General features: G+C 49.5%; 1 protein-coding gene across 1 annotated transcript in view; it reads right to left on the bottom strand.

Annotated features, from left to right (window-relative positions):
- LOC142302078 (E3 ubiquitin-protein ligase Rnf220-like) overlaps positions 1-15,282 on the bottom strand; it is a 56,839-nt gene that overhangs the window by 20,909 nt on the left and 20,648 nt on the right. Inside the window, exons 3-8 of the mRNA XM_075343157.1 lie at positions 13,436-13,556; positions 12,787-12,829; positions 12,619-12,699; positions 11,166-11,208; positions 8,384-8,427; positions 5,825-5,921 (exon numbers count right to left, since the gene is read on the bottom strand). Of these exons, the coding sequence (XP_075199272.1) occupies positions 5,825-5,921; positions 8,384-8,427; positions 11,166-11,208; positions 12,619-12,699; positions 12,787-12,829; positions 13,436-13,556 (429 nt within the window). The remainder of the gene's footprint in view (positions 1-5,824; positions 5,922-8,383; positions 8,428-11,165; positions 11,209-12,618; positions 12,700-12,786; positions 12,830-13,435; positions 13,557-15,282) is intronic.

The raw sequence follows: 15,282 nt of genomic DNA, 5'->3' as shown, positions 1-15,282 counted from the left end.
ACTACCAGGTGACCGTTCTCCCCCGTCGGTAGTCACTGCGCGGACGCTGTTAGACTGCAACAGCTCCAGGGTCTGCTTCTGCTCTTCCTGAACTGCTGCACTAAACTGGCTCACTCGTGGGACCTGCACTGCTGCTCCTGTCTGAGCTCCACTTCCATGCTCCTCACTCCTCCACACTCTGCTTCAGACTGTTTACTCCTCCTTCTCTTTTCCCTTTGTGCCTGCCTACGCCACCTAGCAACCAGGCTCTCTACCACACCCCTTGAGTGGAGATGGAGGCTTCGCCCCCTCCACTCCTCAAGTGGAGGTGAAGGCTTTTACCCCCTCCTGGGATCCCCAGGGGTCCCCTCAAAGGTACATGTGTGAGACCTGATCACTATGCGCCTGTGTAGTCACACCTCGGTCAGCCTTCTGGATTACCTGTATTGTACTGTCCCCAGCATGGGTGCAGTACTCAGTGGTGCCTGACCAGGTCAGGGGCGCCACATTCCCCCTTAGTTATCACCAGCACGTCCTCGGGCTGCAAGACAACATTTTAAAATGCATAAAACAGTAAAAACATGGTAAAACTTTTAAAACCACTAGGTACCATACATCACCACCCTCCACCCACAAGTCCGTTAACCCACCCAAAACCCTTTCACGTTGGCCGCGCCTTCAGCCACTTCTGGCAGGATGTAGAGGCGGCTTTCATGGTCCGGTGGTCTTCAGGGTATACCTGGCCTGATGGATCCGCGCCTTCAGCCTCTTCTGGCAGGATGTAGAGGCGGCCTCCACAGTTGGTGCTGACCAGGTACCCTCTTTGTGGTGGAGAGCCAGGCCCCATAAACAGGCATGCTCTCTGGTTGCAGGCGAGCCAAGGCCCCATAAACGGACGTGCTCCCTGGTTGCAGGTGAGCCAAGCCCCTAAACAGGCTGGCTCTGGTGGTGGTACCTCTGGGGTAACTATTTACACTGCGAGAGTTTGTGGCTATAGCCAGTTCATAGCCTTAAGGTTCATGGGTTTCTCACATTAGTTCATGTGGGCACATGCTTAAACTTATAAACGTTGCAAACTGGTCAAACTTGTCAAACTGGTAACTTCTGTACTTCTTTCTTTACTTTACGCAGATTCCTCCTCACCAGGGCTTGGGCCTGTAGGGCTGCGGCACCTGTTGTTTTCTCCATCTCTGTCTTTTCTTTCTTCTTCTGTATCTGTTTCTTTTTCTGTATCTGTTTCTTTTTCTGTTGAGACAGCAGGTTCACTGTAGGGGTCTCTGGTACATGGCGTAACATCCAATGCATACCATCCTCTTTCTCCTTGGTGCATGGTGAATTCCACTGTATCTCCCATCTGTAAGTTTCTTCCCGGATGTCCTCTGGGCAAATGGGCTCTAACATCCCTTCTATTCACAAATATGCCTTCTTTCATACCAGGAGCTACTATGAAGCCATATCCACTCTTCAAACTGAAATCCTCTACAACTCCACGACAAAGTGGACCTCTGACCTGGGATTTGGCCCTTCTCAGGAACCGTTTCTCTTCCAAGTCTCTTTCCATGACTTCGTTTTTCTGCTCTGGAGACTGCTGTGCAGGGGAAGGAGAAAACTTTGTTCTGCTACGGCGCCGTGTCCTACGGGCTGGATTCTGCTGGGCTGTTACTTCACTGCCTGCAGGCCCCCAGGTGAGGTTTCTGGGCAACTCTTCCTCTTCATCCCAGCGGGAATACGGCAGCATCTCCGGCTCGGGGCATGGATCCACTGCTGATGGCTCCGGGGTCAGCTTCTCAGCTTCCTGGCCTCCCCTCCCCCTTAGTTCTTCTGAGCACTCCTGTTGTGGCAGCGCCGGGGATGGGTGGTCATCAGCAGGCCCGGGCGATGGACTTTTTGGCGTGGATATTGCCGGAATCCTCCTAGGGGTGTGCGGAGGGAGCAGATACCGGTCCACCATCTCCTGTGGGAACTAGGCCTCTAGGTTAGCCTTCAGCTTCCAGTATGCGGGGTCCTCTCCTATCAGGGACTTCCTAGCAGGGACTTCCTTAGACTGGGGAGCGGTGTCTGCTCTGGCCTTGCGAGCCGGGGTAAACAGAGGTACATTCTTGTCTTGGCGGGCCGCGCCTGACATGGCGGCGGCCTGGTCTTGGCGGGCCGCGCCTGACGTGGCGGCGGCCTGGTCTTGGCGGGCCGCGCCTGACGTGGCGGCGGCCTGGTCTTGGCGGGCCGCGCCTGACGTGGCGGCGGCCTGGTCTTGGCGGGCCGCGCCTGACGTGGCAGCGGCCTGGTCTTGGCGGGCCGAGCAGGGCATCGCTGCGGCGGCCTGGATTGGCGTCGCAGCTGCGATGGGATCTGTGCAGGCCGGGCTGGGCGTCGCTGCAGCGATCGGAGCTTGGCGGGCCGCACCTGGCGTGGCTGCGGCCTGGTTCAGCACCTCGCCTGCGGCGTGGATGAGCGTCGCTGCTGCGGTGGGGTCTTGGCGGGCCGGGCCTAGCAAGGCGGCGGCCTGGGTCAGCGTCACACCCGCGGCATGGATGAGGGTCGCGGTGGCAGCCGGATCTTTGCGGGCCGGGCAAGGCATCGCTGCGGCGGCCTGGGCTTGGCGGGCCGGGCAGGGCATCGCTGCTGCGGCCTGGTCCAGCGTCGCCGCGCCGGGCGCCTCTTCAGGGACCGCGGGCGTGGCAGCAGGGGTCGGGGCACTCGCGCTGGCAAGGGCAACACTGGACTCACCCATCAGTGGCCCCATCGGGGTCTGAGTCGTCGCCGTCCGGTCTGGCACTCGTCGTGCGGTTCCCCTCTCATAGGCCTGAACCGCTGCAGCCATCTCCAGAAGCTCCGTGCATTCCTCTCTGATCTGCTCTACGACCCGGGTCTCCAGTCGGTCGCAGAACTGGGCAAGCTCCCGATACCACCAGGCAGCGGAGCCTGGTTCTGGGTCTCTGCGTTCAGACGCCATTTCCTCTGCGCCTTCTTCTGCACGATTTCCCAGCAGCGGACTCGTCGCTGCCTCCAGTAGCAGGCTCTTCAGTTTCTGCTCTGCCTCTTCCAGCAGCAGGCTTCTGGCTCCCTTTCTGTCCCGACGTCTCTGAACGCCTCCGCTCTCATCACTTGCGAGGTCAGGACTCTGCAGGGGATCTCTGGGTAGCCACACCTCTTCGTGGGCGGTAACTTCTCCCAGCGCGGGCTGCTGTTGTTTTTCAGCGCGCTTTTCATGGTGGCAATATGGCGGCGCTTCCAATTTTTCAAGCGGACCGCCCAGGCACATGGTCACCTGTCTGAACAGGTCTAGTCCTTATCCTGTTCGTGACGCCAGATGTGAAGCCCCACAAGTGCAGTGTCGGTGCATTACCTTCAGGGACTCCACGTGGATGAAACCGTCTGGTCACAGGTAGGAGATCTTCTATTTAGGATTGTCGTGACGCCACTCTCAGAATTGCGGTCAGTGGGGACCGCCACTGCAGATTAAGGGAGGCCTGGGGCTGATGGTGGGTGCAGTCAGTTGTAGTAGCCTCCTGAGAGTGAGGCAGGCCCCAGGACCCTGTGTACATGTGTAGAACCACAAGGCGCAGAATAACTCAACACAAGCAGAATGTCTTTCAGGGGTTTTACTCACTGTTGATGGCAGGGTGAGTAACCCGGGCGTAGCTGGGATGAACCAGGCTGGAACCAGGTATCCTTCAGGCTGACTGATGAGGGTGGCTACCGACTCGCCTTCCTTAGCCCTTCTGTGGTTTGTGGTAACCCCGACTTTTAGTCCCTATGGGGGTCACCCAGGGAAGTAACTGCTCCCCTCTTTTGTTTGCCGTTTGCTTGTCGCCTGGACCAGATCACTCCAGCTGCTTGCCTCCTGTGAACTATGGGCCCTAACTGTGGCTACGTGGCTGCGGCTTTTGTGGTGTTGTGGCGTGGGCTTTAAGGGCCCCACACCGGCAGGTTTAGCAAGGAAAGGTGGATCTATCCCCCGCTCCGGGATCTGCCGCCCGTTTGGGCCTGGTACTCCCTGACAGTCTCCTTACTTTCCACTACACTGCTCTCTCTCCAGCTGTGTGTGGTGTTCGGGCAGCACTACCAGGTGACCGTTCTCCCCCGTCGGTAGTCACTGCGCGGACGCTGTTAGACTGCAACAGCTCCAGGGTCTGCTTCTGCTCTTCCTGAACTGCTGCACTAAACTGGCTCACTCGTGGGACCTGCACTGCTGCTCCTGTCTGAGCTCCACTTCCATGCTCCTCACTCCTCCACACTCTGCTTCAGACTGTTTACTCCTCCTTCTCTTTTCCCCTTGTGCCTGCCTACGCCACCTAGCAACCAGGCTCTCTACCACACCCCTTGAGTGGAGATGGAGGCTTCGCCCCCTCCACTCCTCAAGTGGAGGTGAAGGCTTTTACCCCCTCCTGGGATCCCCAGGGGTCCCCTCAAAGGTACATGTGTGAGACCTGATCACTATGCGCCTGTGTAGTCACACCTCGGTCAGCCTTCTGGATTACCTGTATTGTACTGTCCCCAGCATGGGTGCAGTACTCAGTGGTGCCTGACCAGGTCAGGGGCGCCACAAGAGCACACCTCCATGTTAGAGCCTCATTGCGGCATAAGCCTATGTTGGGAAGCGGTAGGTAGGGTTAGGCGAACGGTGCCTGTCACGCCAAGATTCGTGGCTCGGCACATCAGGGTCAGGCGCCGTGCTTCCCTCCTACCGTTACAGTCTCGCTATAGCAGCCCAGTGGCGTTAACTGGGCTGCGGCTGCTGTGCTTCCTGTCCGATTGTGCCCCCTACGCACACGGACAACGCACCTGCTGCGCCACCTGTCCGATTGTGCCCCCTACGCACACGGACAACGCACCTGCTGCGCCCCCTGTCCGGTTGTGCCCCCTACGCGCACGGACAGCGTACCCCAGGACCCCTGTGGAGTTAACAGGGTGTTCCTTATCCTCCTCGGCTTCCCGGTCAACGCTACTGGTGTACCCATCTGGCCTGACGTGTCCTACACACACGTGGCCAGTCGAGAGGTGGCCAGAAACGCTAATCGGAGGACCGCTCGGCCTGACGTGTCCTACACACGTGGCCGACAGGGCGCTTTCGTGGCGGTCTTCCAGTCAACGCTACCTGGTTACCACCTGGCCTGACGTGTTTCCTGCACACGTGGTTGGTGTAGCGCTAGGTGCACCAAAACGCTAATCGGGTTGTCGTCCGGTCTGACGTGTCCCAACACACGTGACCGGTTCCCAGAGTTCCTGGGTTATCTCAGAGCCATCCAGCTCTATAGTCTCCGCCTAACCCTCAGGTGCCAGCAGCTCCATTGTCATCTGGAGCACGGTGGGCCCCGACTGGCGGTTAGGATATATACCCCCTGGTCCTAATCTGCCGGTCCCCCCGTAACACTGTTCTTCCAAACTGAACTGAACTCCTTTCCCGCCTCCAGGCCTGTGAACTCCTCGATGGGCGGGGCCAACCACCTGGCTCCTCCCCACCTGGTGTGGACATCAGCCCCTGGAGGGAGGCAACAAGGATTTGTGTGTGCGGCTGATGTGCCTAACCGGGGTGTGGGGTGTGTTGTTGCAGTACCTGTGACGTCCTGGCTTGCCCAGGGCGCCACAATTAGGAGCTGAAAGGAAAAGATCTCCACAGGGTCCTAAAGGGGCAAGCATAAATCCTAACAGAGAATACACACAAAACTCCATTCACACCACAGAGGAAAGAATGGAATATCAAGGAGCAGTTTGGGCAGCCAAACACAGCGACCTTCTGTAGCCGGACACCACAGGGTTCTTGGTTAGCCGTGACAATATCTCCTTGGAAGATCTCATTAACATTAAGTTGAATAATTTGAATAATATTTTCCTCCACGTTGCTCACCTGTGCCATGGGAGGATGCCTTTTCGGGGCTCCGTACTTCATCATCCCAGCGGCTTTCTTCTGCAGCTTCACTGTCTGCTGCTATCTCTCTCAGAGGCTGTAAGAAAGCAGGTAACAATAGGCGGCCAACAATTGTAGGACAAGCTCACATTAGGGACATTCAACCAAACATTTGCCTTTGCGTACACAAATACGATGGGTTATCCTTTTGGCTTGACCCAATATTTCGGATAACCTCTGATACCTCTAGATTAACTGTTTGTGGTACAATTACAAGTAGGTCCAGAAATATTTGGACAGTGACCAAATCTTCGTGATTTCAGCTCTGTAGGCCACTATTTTTCATTTAAAATGAAACAACCGAGATGCAATTGAGGTGGCCACTTTCAGGTTTAATTAAAGAGGTTGAACAAAAATATCCTGTGAAAGGTTTAGGAATTGCAGCCATTTTTTTTTTTAACAAAGCCGCCTCATTCCAGGGACACAAAAGTAATTGGACAAATTTACCATAAATAAAATGTTCATTTTTAAATACTTTGTAGAGAATCCTTTGCAGGTAATGACTGGTGGCATCCATTGCTTCGAGATTTCAGACAATCGCTGATTTCCTCCTTTTTGATGCCTTTCCGCCTTTCCTGTGGTGACTTTCGTCATTTCCTCTTTGTGGCTTTTTCTACCTTAAGTTTTGTATTTTTCATGTGAGATGCAGCCCGATGGGGCTGAGATCTGGTGAGGACTCGACCATTGCAGAATATTTCACTTCTTTGGTTTCGCAGGATGTTTTGGGTCATTGTCCATCTGTCCTGTGAAACGTCATCCAAGCCATCTTGCTGCATATGATTCAATCTAAACATAAAGTCTCGCCCTGTACACTTCAGAAATTATCCGCCTGCTTCAGTCTTCAGTCACGTCATCAATAATCACTAGTGCCCCAGCGCCATTGTTAGCCCTGCATGCCCGGCCATCACACCGCCTCTGCCATGTGTTACATAGGACATGCTGTGTTTTGTATCAGGAGGTGTTCTAAGCCTTCTCCAGACTTTCTTCTTCCCATCATCCCGGTACTGGTTGATCTTAGTCTTCTCTGTCCTCTGCTGCTTTTACAGAACTCGGTGCCTTCTTTAGATTTTCTTGGCAAAGTCTCATTTGGCCTTTCTATTTTTTAGGCTGATTAATGGTTTGCACCTTGTGGTGACCCCTCTGTATTTGCTCTCATGATGTCTTTTTATGGTAGACTTCAATGCTGAAACACCGATTCCCTGGAGTGTCTTCTTTACTTGGGTGGATGTTGTGAAAGGTTTTTCTTCACCATGGAAAGGACTTTGCAATCATCCACCATTGTTGTCTTCCGTGGGTGTTCAGGCATTTTTGAGTTCACATCACACCAATGCACTCTTTTATTGCAGAATGTACCAAATTGCTGTTTTGGAAACTAACTTTTTTTTATATCTCTGATGAATTTATTCTTCTTTTCAGCCTAATGAATGGTTGATTTCTCTTCCATTGAGATCTCTCTTTACCACATGTTGTACAGTAACAACTCCAAATACAAAAGCCACACCTGGAGTCAGCTCCAGACCTTTTAACTGCTTAACTGATGGATTAATGAGGGAATAGACCATGAAGCCAAGTGTCCAATTACTTGTGTCCAATGAAAAAGAGGCATCTACATATTAAGGAGTTGTAAATCCTAAACTCTTCCTCCAATTAGGATGTGAATTCCTTCCAATTGAGCCTGGGGTCATTCTGGGCTGAGTGTCATTTGAATAAATACGCACACATATTTTTAAATATGTAAAAAAAAAACTAAAAGGGAATTTCATCTATGTAATCTGAGAGCAGCATAATAGAGAAAGAAAGCCAGATTCCATGGTTGTGTCACTTATTAGGCTGTGTGCTGTAGTTTTAATATAATCAATGTTTTATCAGTGGGAGATTATCACTGCAAGAACAGGTTTGGTGTGTGGGCCAGTTAGGCTAATCTGTGTATACCCGCCCCCCCCCGACACTGATTGGCTGACTATATACAGAGGACACAGGAAGCCAACAATCAGGGATGTGGGCGGGGTTATACAGCTCAACATTAGATCTATCAAAACTGCACTAAACAGTCCAATAAGTGACATCCCTGGAATCAGGGTGCCAGCCCCTACATCATGCTGAAACTAACTTGGAGGTTTTGGGAATTTTTTGGTTAGAAGTTTTGAGATTTTGAGGAAGATTTGGAGAGATTTCCATCAGTTTGTGCTCCAAAAAGTCTTCAAAAAGACTCGAGCACTGAATCATCAAAACAGTTACAAAATAATTCTGGAGTAAAATACTCTGAAAAGTTGCAGAATTTTTCCGATATATGGAGTTGTGCAGAAATTTTTCATCTTCTGTGTTTCCATACCCATTTTGGTCAGCAATGCAAAAATTGAAAAAATTGGGGTGTGATGGGGGGACAGCTCTACTGCTCGTCTGATTCATGACAAGTGGTGGTGTACCTTACAATTTCCACACAACCTTCCCACGTGAAACACAATATCAATACATAGTCAAGCCACATTGTTCACTCACCTCTTCAATATTTAGCCGAGCTTTCTTACATCTGCCGGCCCTTGCTGTATATCATGGAGGAAAAAATGGAATACAAGAGGCGTAAAAGATATTCAGAAATCAGTCTCACAAAACTCTGAATGACATATAGGAAATTATTTGCAGCATTATATACAGTGTGTACGGAAAGTATTCAGACCCCCTTTAAATTTTTCACTCTGTTTCATTGCAGCCATTTGGTAAATTCAAAAAAGTTCATTTTTTTTCTCATTAATGTACACTCTGCTCCCCATCCCCATCTTGACAAAGACCAGAAATGTAGACATTTTTGCAAATTTATTAAACAAGAAAAACTGAAATATCACATGGTCATAAGTATTCAGCCCCTTTGCTCAGACACTCATATGTAAGTCACATGCTGTCCATTTCCTTGTGATCCTCCTTGAGATGGTTCTACTCCTTCATTGGAGTCCAGCTGTGTATAATTAAACTGATAGGACTTGATTTGGAAAGGCGCACACCTGTCTATATAAGACCTCACAGCTCACAGTGTATGTCACACCAAATAAGAATCATGAGGTCAAAGGAACTGCCCAAGGAGCTCAGAGACAGAATTGTGACAAGGCACAGATCTGGACAAGGTTACAAAATAATTTCTGCAGTACTCAAGGCTCCTAAGAGCACAGTAGCCTCCATAATCTTTAAATGGAAGAAGTTTGGGACCACCAGAACTCTTCCTAGACCTGGCCGTCCAGCCAAACTGAGCAATCGTAAGAGAAGAGCTTTGGTGAGAGAGGTAAAGAAGAACCCCAAGATCACTGTGGCTGAGCTCCAGAGATGCAGTAGGGAGATGGGAGAAATTTCCACAAAGTCAACTATCACTGCAACCCTCCACCAGTCCGGCCTTTATGGCAGAATAGTCCGATGGAAGCCTCTCCTCAGTGCAAGACATATGGAAGCCTGCATAGAGTTTGCAAAAATACACATGAAGGGCTCCCAGACTATGAGAAATGAGATTCTCTGGACTGATGAGACGAAGATAGAACTTTTTGGTGATTATTCTAAGCGGTATGTGTGGAGAAAACCAGGCACTGCTCATCACCTGCCCAATACAATCCCCACAGTGAAACATGGTGGTGGCAGCATCATGCTATGGGGGTGTTTTTCAGCTGCAGAGACAGGACGACTGGTTGTAATTGAAGAAAAAATGAATGTGGCCAAATATAGAAATATCCTAGAAGAAAACCTGTTCCAGAGTGCTCTAGACCTCAGACTTAGCCAAAGGTTCACCCTCCAGCAAGACAATGACCCTAAGCACACAGCTAAAATAACAAAGGAGTTTAGAACAACTCTGTGACCATTCTTGACCGGCCCAGCCAGAGCCCTGACCTAAACCCAATTGAGCATCTCTGGAGAGACCTGAAAATGGCATCCACCAACGTTCACCATCCAACCTGACGGAACTGTGGAGGATCTGCAAGGAGGAATGGCCGAGGATCCCCAAATCCAGGATCCCAAGAAGACTCATGGCTGTACTAGCTCAAAAGGAAGAGTCTACTCAATACTGAGCAAAGGGTCTGAATACTTATGGCCATGTGATATTTTAGTTTTTCTTTTGTACAAAATTTTCAAAAATTTCTACATTTCTGTTTTCTTCCTGACAAGATGGTTGATGGGGGCAGAGTGTACATTAATGAGAAAAAATATTAACTTTTTTGAATTTACCAAATGGCTGCAATGAAACAAGGAGTGAAAAAAACTTAAAGGGGTCTAAATATTTTCCGTACCCACTGTATAAGTTGACAATATATTGTACCCTCAAGTAATCAACATTGCTATTGCATGTTCTGTTAATAGATGATCCTAGTAGATGTGGTCTAAAATCCACTTTAGAAGCATTCAGACATTGGTATGAGTTGTAAGGAGGTGGCCAGTAGAAGATACACAAAGTTAGTGCTCCATGGCATTTGTATATCGCCATCGCCAACTGATGGAGGATCAGAGTCACCAGGAACCAATCTGATAAGAGTGTGCTTTCAGGTGAGAACTGTGGCGCAGATACCAAAATTTAAAAGGCCGGGCTGGTGGTGGAGAGATGGAGGTGGTGCCAAGCTCATAGGTGAATGGATGTGTGCATAGACAAGGCCCGTGTCATCTTCAGGGGATTTATTTGGCAATGCACTAAATCCAGAGGGACCCGAAGATTGTATATTGTCACCAGAGGAACCAAAAGACCAAACACCATCACCAGAAGAGAATCTGTGGTCAAGCACCGAAGATTGGACATCAAGAACCAGAGATTGAGAAGCAGACATTTGTTCCGCAGCAGCATCCGAATGAGCCGGGCAGTTGCTTAGAGAGAGAATTGCCAAATGCTGAAGTCAATTATAGTTTTGGTGTATTGCCAAACAACGGTGCCACATTTGGGGAACCGCTAAAAGAGGTACATTACAAAGTCTAAGTTTTCCTGTTTAATCGCACAGTGTGACCATAGTCTGGCAACACTGGCCCTCCCTTGACGGAAAGACCGGGGTTTGGGTATTGTTAAGGGAATCTGTTTTAATAACCTACAGTGATTGCATGTGCTGATCCGTCATGTGTAACTGTGAAACATGCCAACAGTCATTCGATTTCTTTCACCTTGTACTTTTGCTTTGCCTGTCACTTACCCATCCCTTCTACATCTTCCTATTTATGCCTAATAACAACCTGTTGTAGTAACCACTGAGTCATCCTTACTGCGTGTTGCATTTCTGGCCTCCGTGTTACACTATATTGAGTGTGGTGTGATGGGTGAACTTACCGCCCAAGCGTTCTTCTCTGTTCCACCTCACTTGCTGGAAAACCTGAGGGAGATGCAGATGCAGTGTAAATACACTTTAACTTAAAACTTAGTTTTTAGAGCAGAAAATCTAAATCCTCCTTATAATTTCAAAACTTTAAGTTTTAAAGCCTTTTAGCATAGCCCTGAACATATGTAGCAAACCTTGACTGATCAGATGACCTGCTATAAGAGCAACAACCATTAGTACATGTCTACAGCACCAGAACCAAGATCAATACATGTATTCAGCACCAGAACCACCATCAGTATAAACATGCAGCTCCATGCTTAGTGAATCAGTCAATTGCAATGTCAGTTCTGCCCAATATACATTTATATTGCATGAACCTACAACTCACAGTATGTCTTTAACAATGGAAAGGAGATGGTGGACGTTGCAGACTTACATCTTTATACTGTCCTCCCACGTTGTTCCTTTCCACTGTCCACAAATGCTGCTCCTCTGCATTCCTTACACTCCACAGTTCCCTCAAACCACATCCAACGCTGAAACATATCCATACTGCCCCCAATGCTTCCACCTCCCTATTTTGACCCTCCCATGTTACTTCTTTACATATTGCCCCCATAAATTGCCCTTTTCCATAATATCTCCCTCTGTACACTGCCTCTCACCGTACTGCCCCCCTTGCTTCTCCATCTTTATATTGAATGCCTTCTCATAATTCCACCCACCACCACCATCACACTGCCCCATAATGTGACTTCACAGTAAAACAGTAATCTCTCTCCTCCCATCCACAAAATAGTCTGTTCATCTTCCGCTCATTCATTGAGCACTTACTGTTCCCCGCCATTTCCACCGCCTCAACAGCAGTGTCATGATGTCAGCAGCATGATGAGGTCATCACAACACTGAATGTTGGGGAGGGAAGTTGATGAGCCCTACACTGCCCCTTTCCTGGTGCTCAAATGTATTCGTATCTGAAAGACGTGAATAAAATTGAATACAAAGACTAGGGAACTGGCGTCTACTGATTCTCCACGAGCCACCATTAATCCATTGGTGGGCTACATGTTGTGCTGGCTTCTATTAGACCCACACACAATCTAATCTTCCTTTAGTAATGATGAATATAGGTAAGAGAATAATTTCACAGACCTTGGTTAAGCAGCCAAACTACTGGTAAAAAACATATCCAAAAGTCTCGGGCCAGCAGTTTAGGTCACAAGGTTGTCAATGACTAATGTGAAGAGGTAATTCTTGCCTTGTGTTGCTAAACCCAATTCAGTATTAGGGTTAATTTCCTTGGATGCACCAGAGAAAATCATCCTAATTTCTCACTTGAGGAAACCTTAGCGGCATGTAGATCCCCAAGTCTCTACATAAGTGACCAAAAGCCAAAATCTTGGCCAACCTGAAGGTCTCACAGTAGATGTGAACTTGTAACTAAAAGCCTACAATAGTCACCTGTTGTCTGTCTAGCTTCTGTCCATCTTCTGAGGTCATCGATGGTGAGTCACTGCGGGTGTCTCGTGCTTCTTGTGGGGACTATGGGCAAAATATAGATAGAATAAACGGTCAAAAGATACAGACTAATTGATTTAATAAGATTTTGAAACCTAATAATTTCCTTACCTGGATGAAGGTATTGGAGGATTCGGGTGTTCCATCAGGTTCACTGTGAATAATTAAAGGGGCCAAACATGTAACAGGGGTCATATTGATTGCTAGTCAATATTCTATGGAGACATGTTAGCTGGTCTTCCCGTTTCTTCTTTACCACCTGTCAACTTTTTAGGAACGTTTTGCTTAATAAGATCAAACTGGTGAAAATTTCAAATAGTTCTTTGTGAAAACTGCAATTTTATAGTGAGACGTTAGTAGGGACTATCCAAGAATACCCACTAATATTCTATGGAGGAGATTGATGACAACTCTACAAATTGGGCTTGCAGGAACAACCAAGTTTCCTAAGAAACTCCCTCCTCATCACGCACATGACGGTACATAATAACTAGTTCACTTGTACATTAACTTTTGGTCAACCAGACGAAGGACTAGCCCTCATCATGTCTGATTTTTCACTCCCACTGGTGAAATCCTCTTACCAAAGACAATAATTGGTCAGCTTCCTTCCCAACCTCCCTATAAAATAATGTGACTCAAAGTAAAACTGGTAATTCTAGCTAATTCTTTAAATATCTATAGAGATTAGTCCCTTCCTAACTAATTGGCTGCCTTGATAACCAAACATCAAATTTGGGAGCTGAAGCTCTGGATTTACCAGTCCGGTAGATGAGCCAGTTGTTCCATTTCATGTTGTAGATGGTGGGATAGCTCCTCCTTCTGGAGACGTTTAAGACACAGAGGACACAACAGAGGTAATGGTAGAGGACTCCTCTTATCTGAAAGTAAATTAGGTACATTTATTACAATATTTCCTTTTTTTCTTACAAGCAGTGAAGAAATTAGAGTCTGTTGGACCCCAGTGCAAAATTTAGACTTGGTGTCTCCACTTGCCCTCCATGTTGCCCTTTCCGGGTACACGTCTCCCGCCCTGGGCCCTTTCTTGGCACATGTCTCCCACCCTGGGCGCTTTATGGGTATGTGACGCCCCTGACTCTATCAGGGTGTCACAGGGAACTGCACCCCTGTCTCTTATGGTGCAGAACTCACCCTCCATGGTTCTGGGTTTCTACACACTGGTATTGCTTCCATCAGCACTCAAATCCTAACCACACCTCACACCACACCCTTTCAGGCACACCAGTGGGTGATCTAGCTTGAAAAGGAACACCCGCTTAGGAGTCAGGCAGACTGGTGGGAGGCAGGAAGTCAGATTTTAGAGTAGCCCTCAGAGAGTGAGGAGCTGAGGGAGTTGTAGCTCCCTGTGTGACCTTGGTTGGGTCGTAGACGGTGGTCTGGGACCGGAGGAGTCGGAGACCCGGTTGCAGGGAATTGGAAAAGGGTGTACTAACTTAGTTTTGGAGAACGGTCGACACCAGAAAGTCCAATAAGCGGACTGCTACCAAGCACGGCGGGGTACAGGACCCTAGATCAGGGAGTAGCTTCACGCAACCTGATTATTCACCTGTGGAGGATAATCTCTTTATGAACTTTCCCCAAGAGCTCAAAGATCGATGGCACCAACACAACGAGGGGGATGGGGCTTTCCAGCTTATGCAGCCTACAGAAATCCCAAGTGTCAGCCATCGAGAGCACAGCTCCACTATATCACTATAGGACGCGGGACCCTGACAGCTTAAGGCCGAAGGGTCACTCAGGAACATCTATATAATTGTGCATGGAGGCAGGCTCCGGACCACTAAGCAATACCAGTGAGGATGGATACCCGGACGAGCTCCCCCGAGTAGCAGTGGCACCCAGAGACTTGGTTTACTTCTGTGTCAGAGTCTGCTTAATGGTTGCACCAACATCCACACAGCCTGCGTGAGTACAATGCACACCCTGCTTCCTGCCTGCCCTCATAGCCCACACAACGCTATCCGCCACTTATCTCCAGAGTCCCGGGGTCTTCTCTACCCGTGGAGAAATCACCATCTGGCTGCCCCACTCCATCTCCCCCGGGTACTCCCATCGGCAGTACTCCCAGCAACCCCGGATCCGAGCAGTTCGACTGCTGCACTGGTGGCACAGGTACACGTCTCCTGCTCTGGGCCGTTTCCGGGTACAAGACTCCTGCCCTGGGCCCTTTCCGGGTACAAGTCTCCTGCCCTGGGCCCTTTCCAGGTACACATCATCTGCCCTGGGCCCTTTACGGAAACACATCTCTCGTCCTGGGCCCTTTCCGGATACAGATCTCTCGTCCTGGGCCCTTTCCGGGTACATGTCTCCCGCCTTGGGCCTTTTCCGGGTACATGTCTCCCGCCCTGGGCCTTTTCTGGGTACATGTCTCCCGCCCTGGGCCTTTTCCGGGTACATGTCTCCCTCCCTGGGCCCTTTCCGGGTACATGTGTCCTGCCCAGGCCCTTTCTGGTACATGTCTCCCACCCTGGGCCCTTTCTTGGTACACGTCTCTTGCCCTGGGCCCTTTCCGGGTACAAGTCTCCTGCCCTGGGCCCTTTCCGGGCACACATCTCCCGCTCTGGGCACTTTCCGGGCACACGTCTC

This window comes from Anomaloglossus baeobatrachus, chromosome 4 (assembly GCF_048569485.1).
Source record: "Anomaloglossus baeobatrachus isolate aAnoBae1 chromosome 4, aAnoBae1.hap1, whole genome shotgun sequence".
Taxonomy (NCBI): Eukaryota; Metazoa; Chordata; class Amphibia; order Anura; family Aromobatidae; genus Anomaloglossus; species Anomaloglossus baeobatrachus.
Note: the sequence above shows the minus strand (reverse complement) of the source record. Positions and strands in the feature narration are given on the sequence as shown.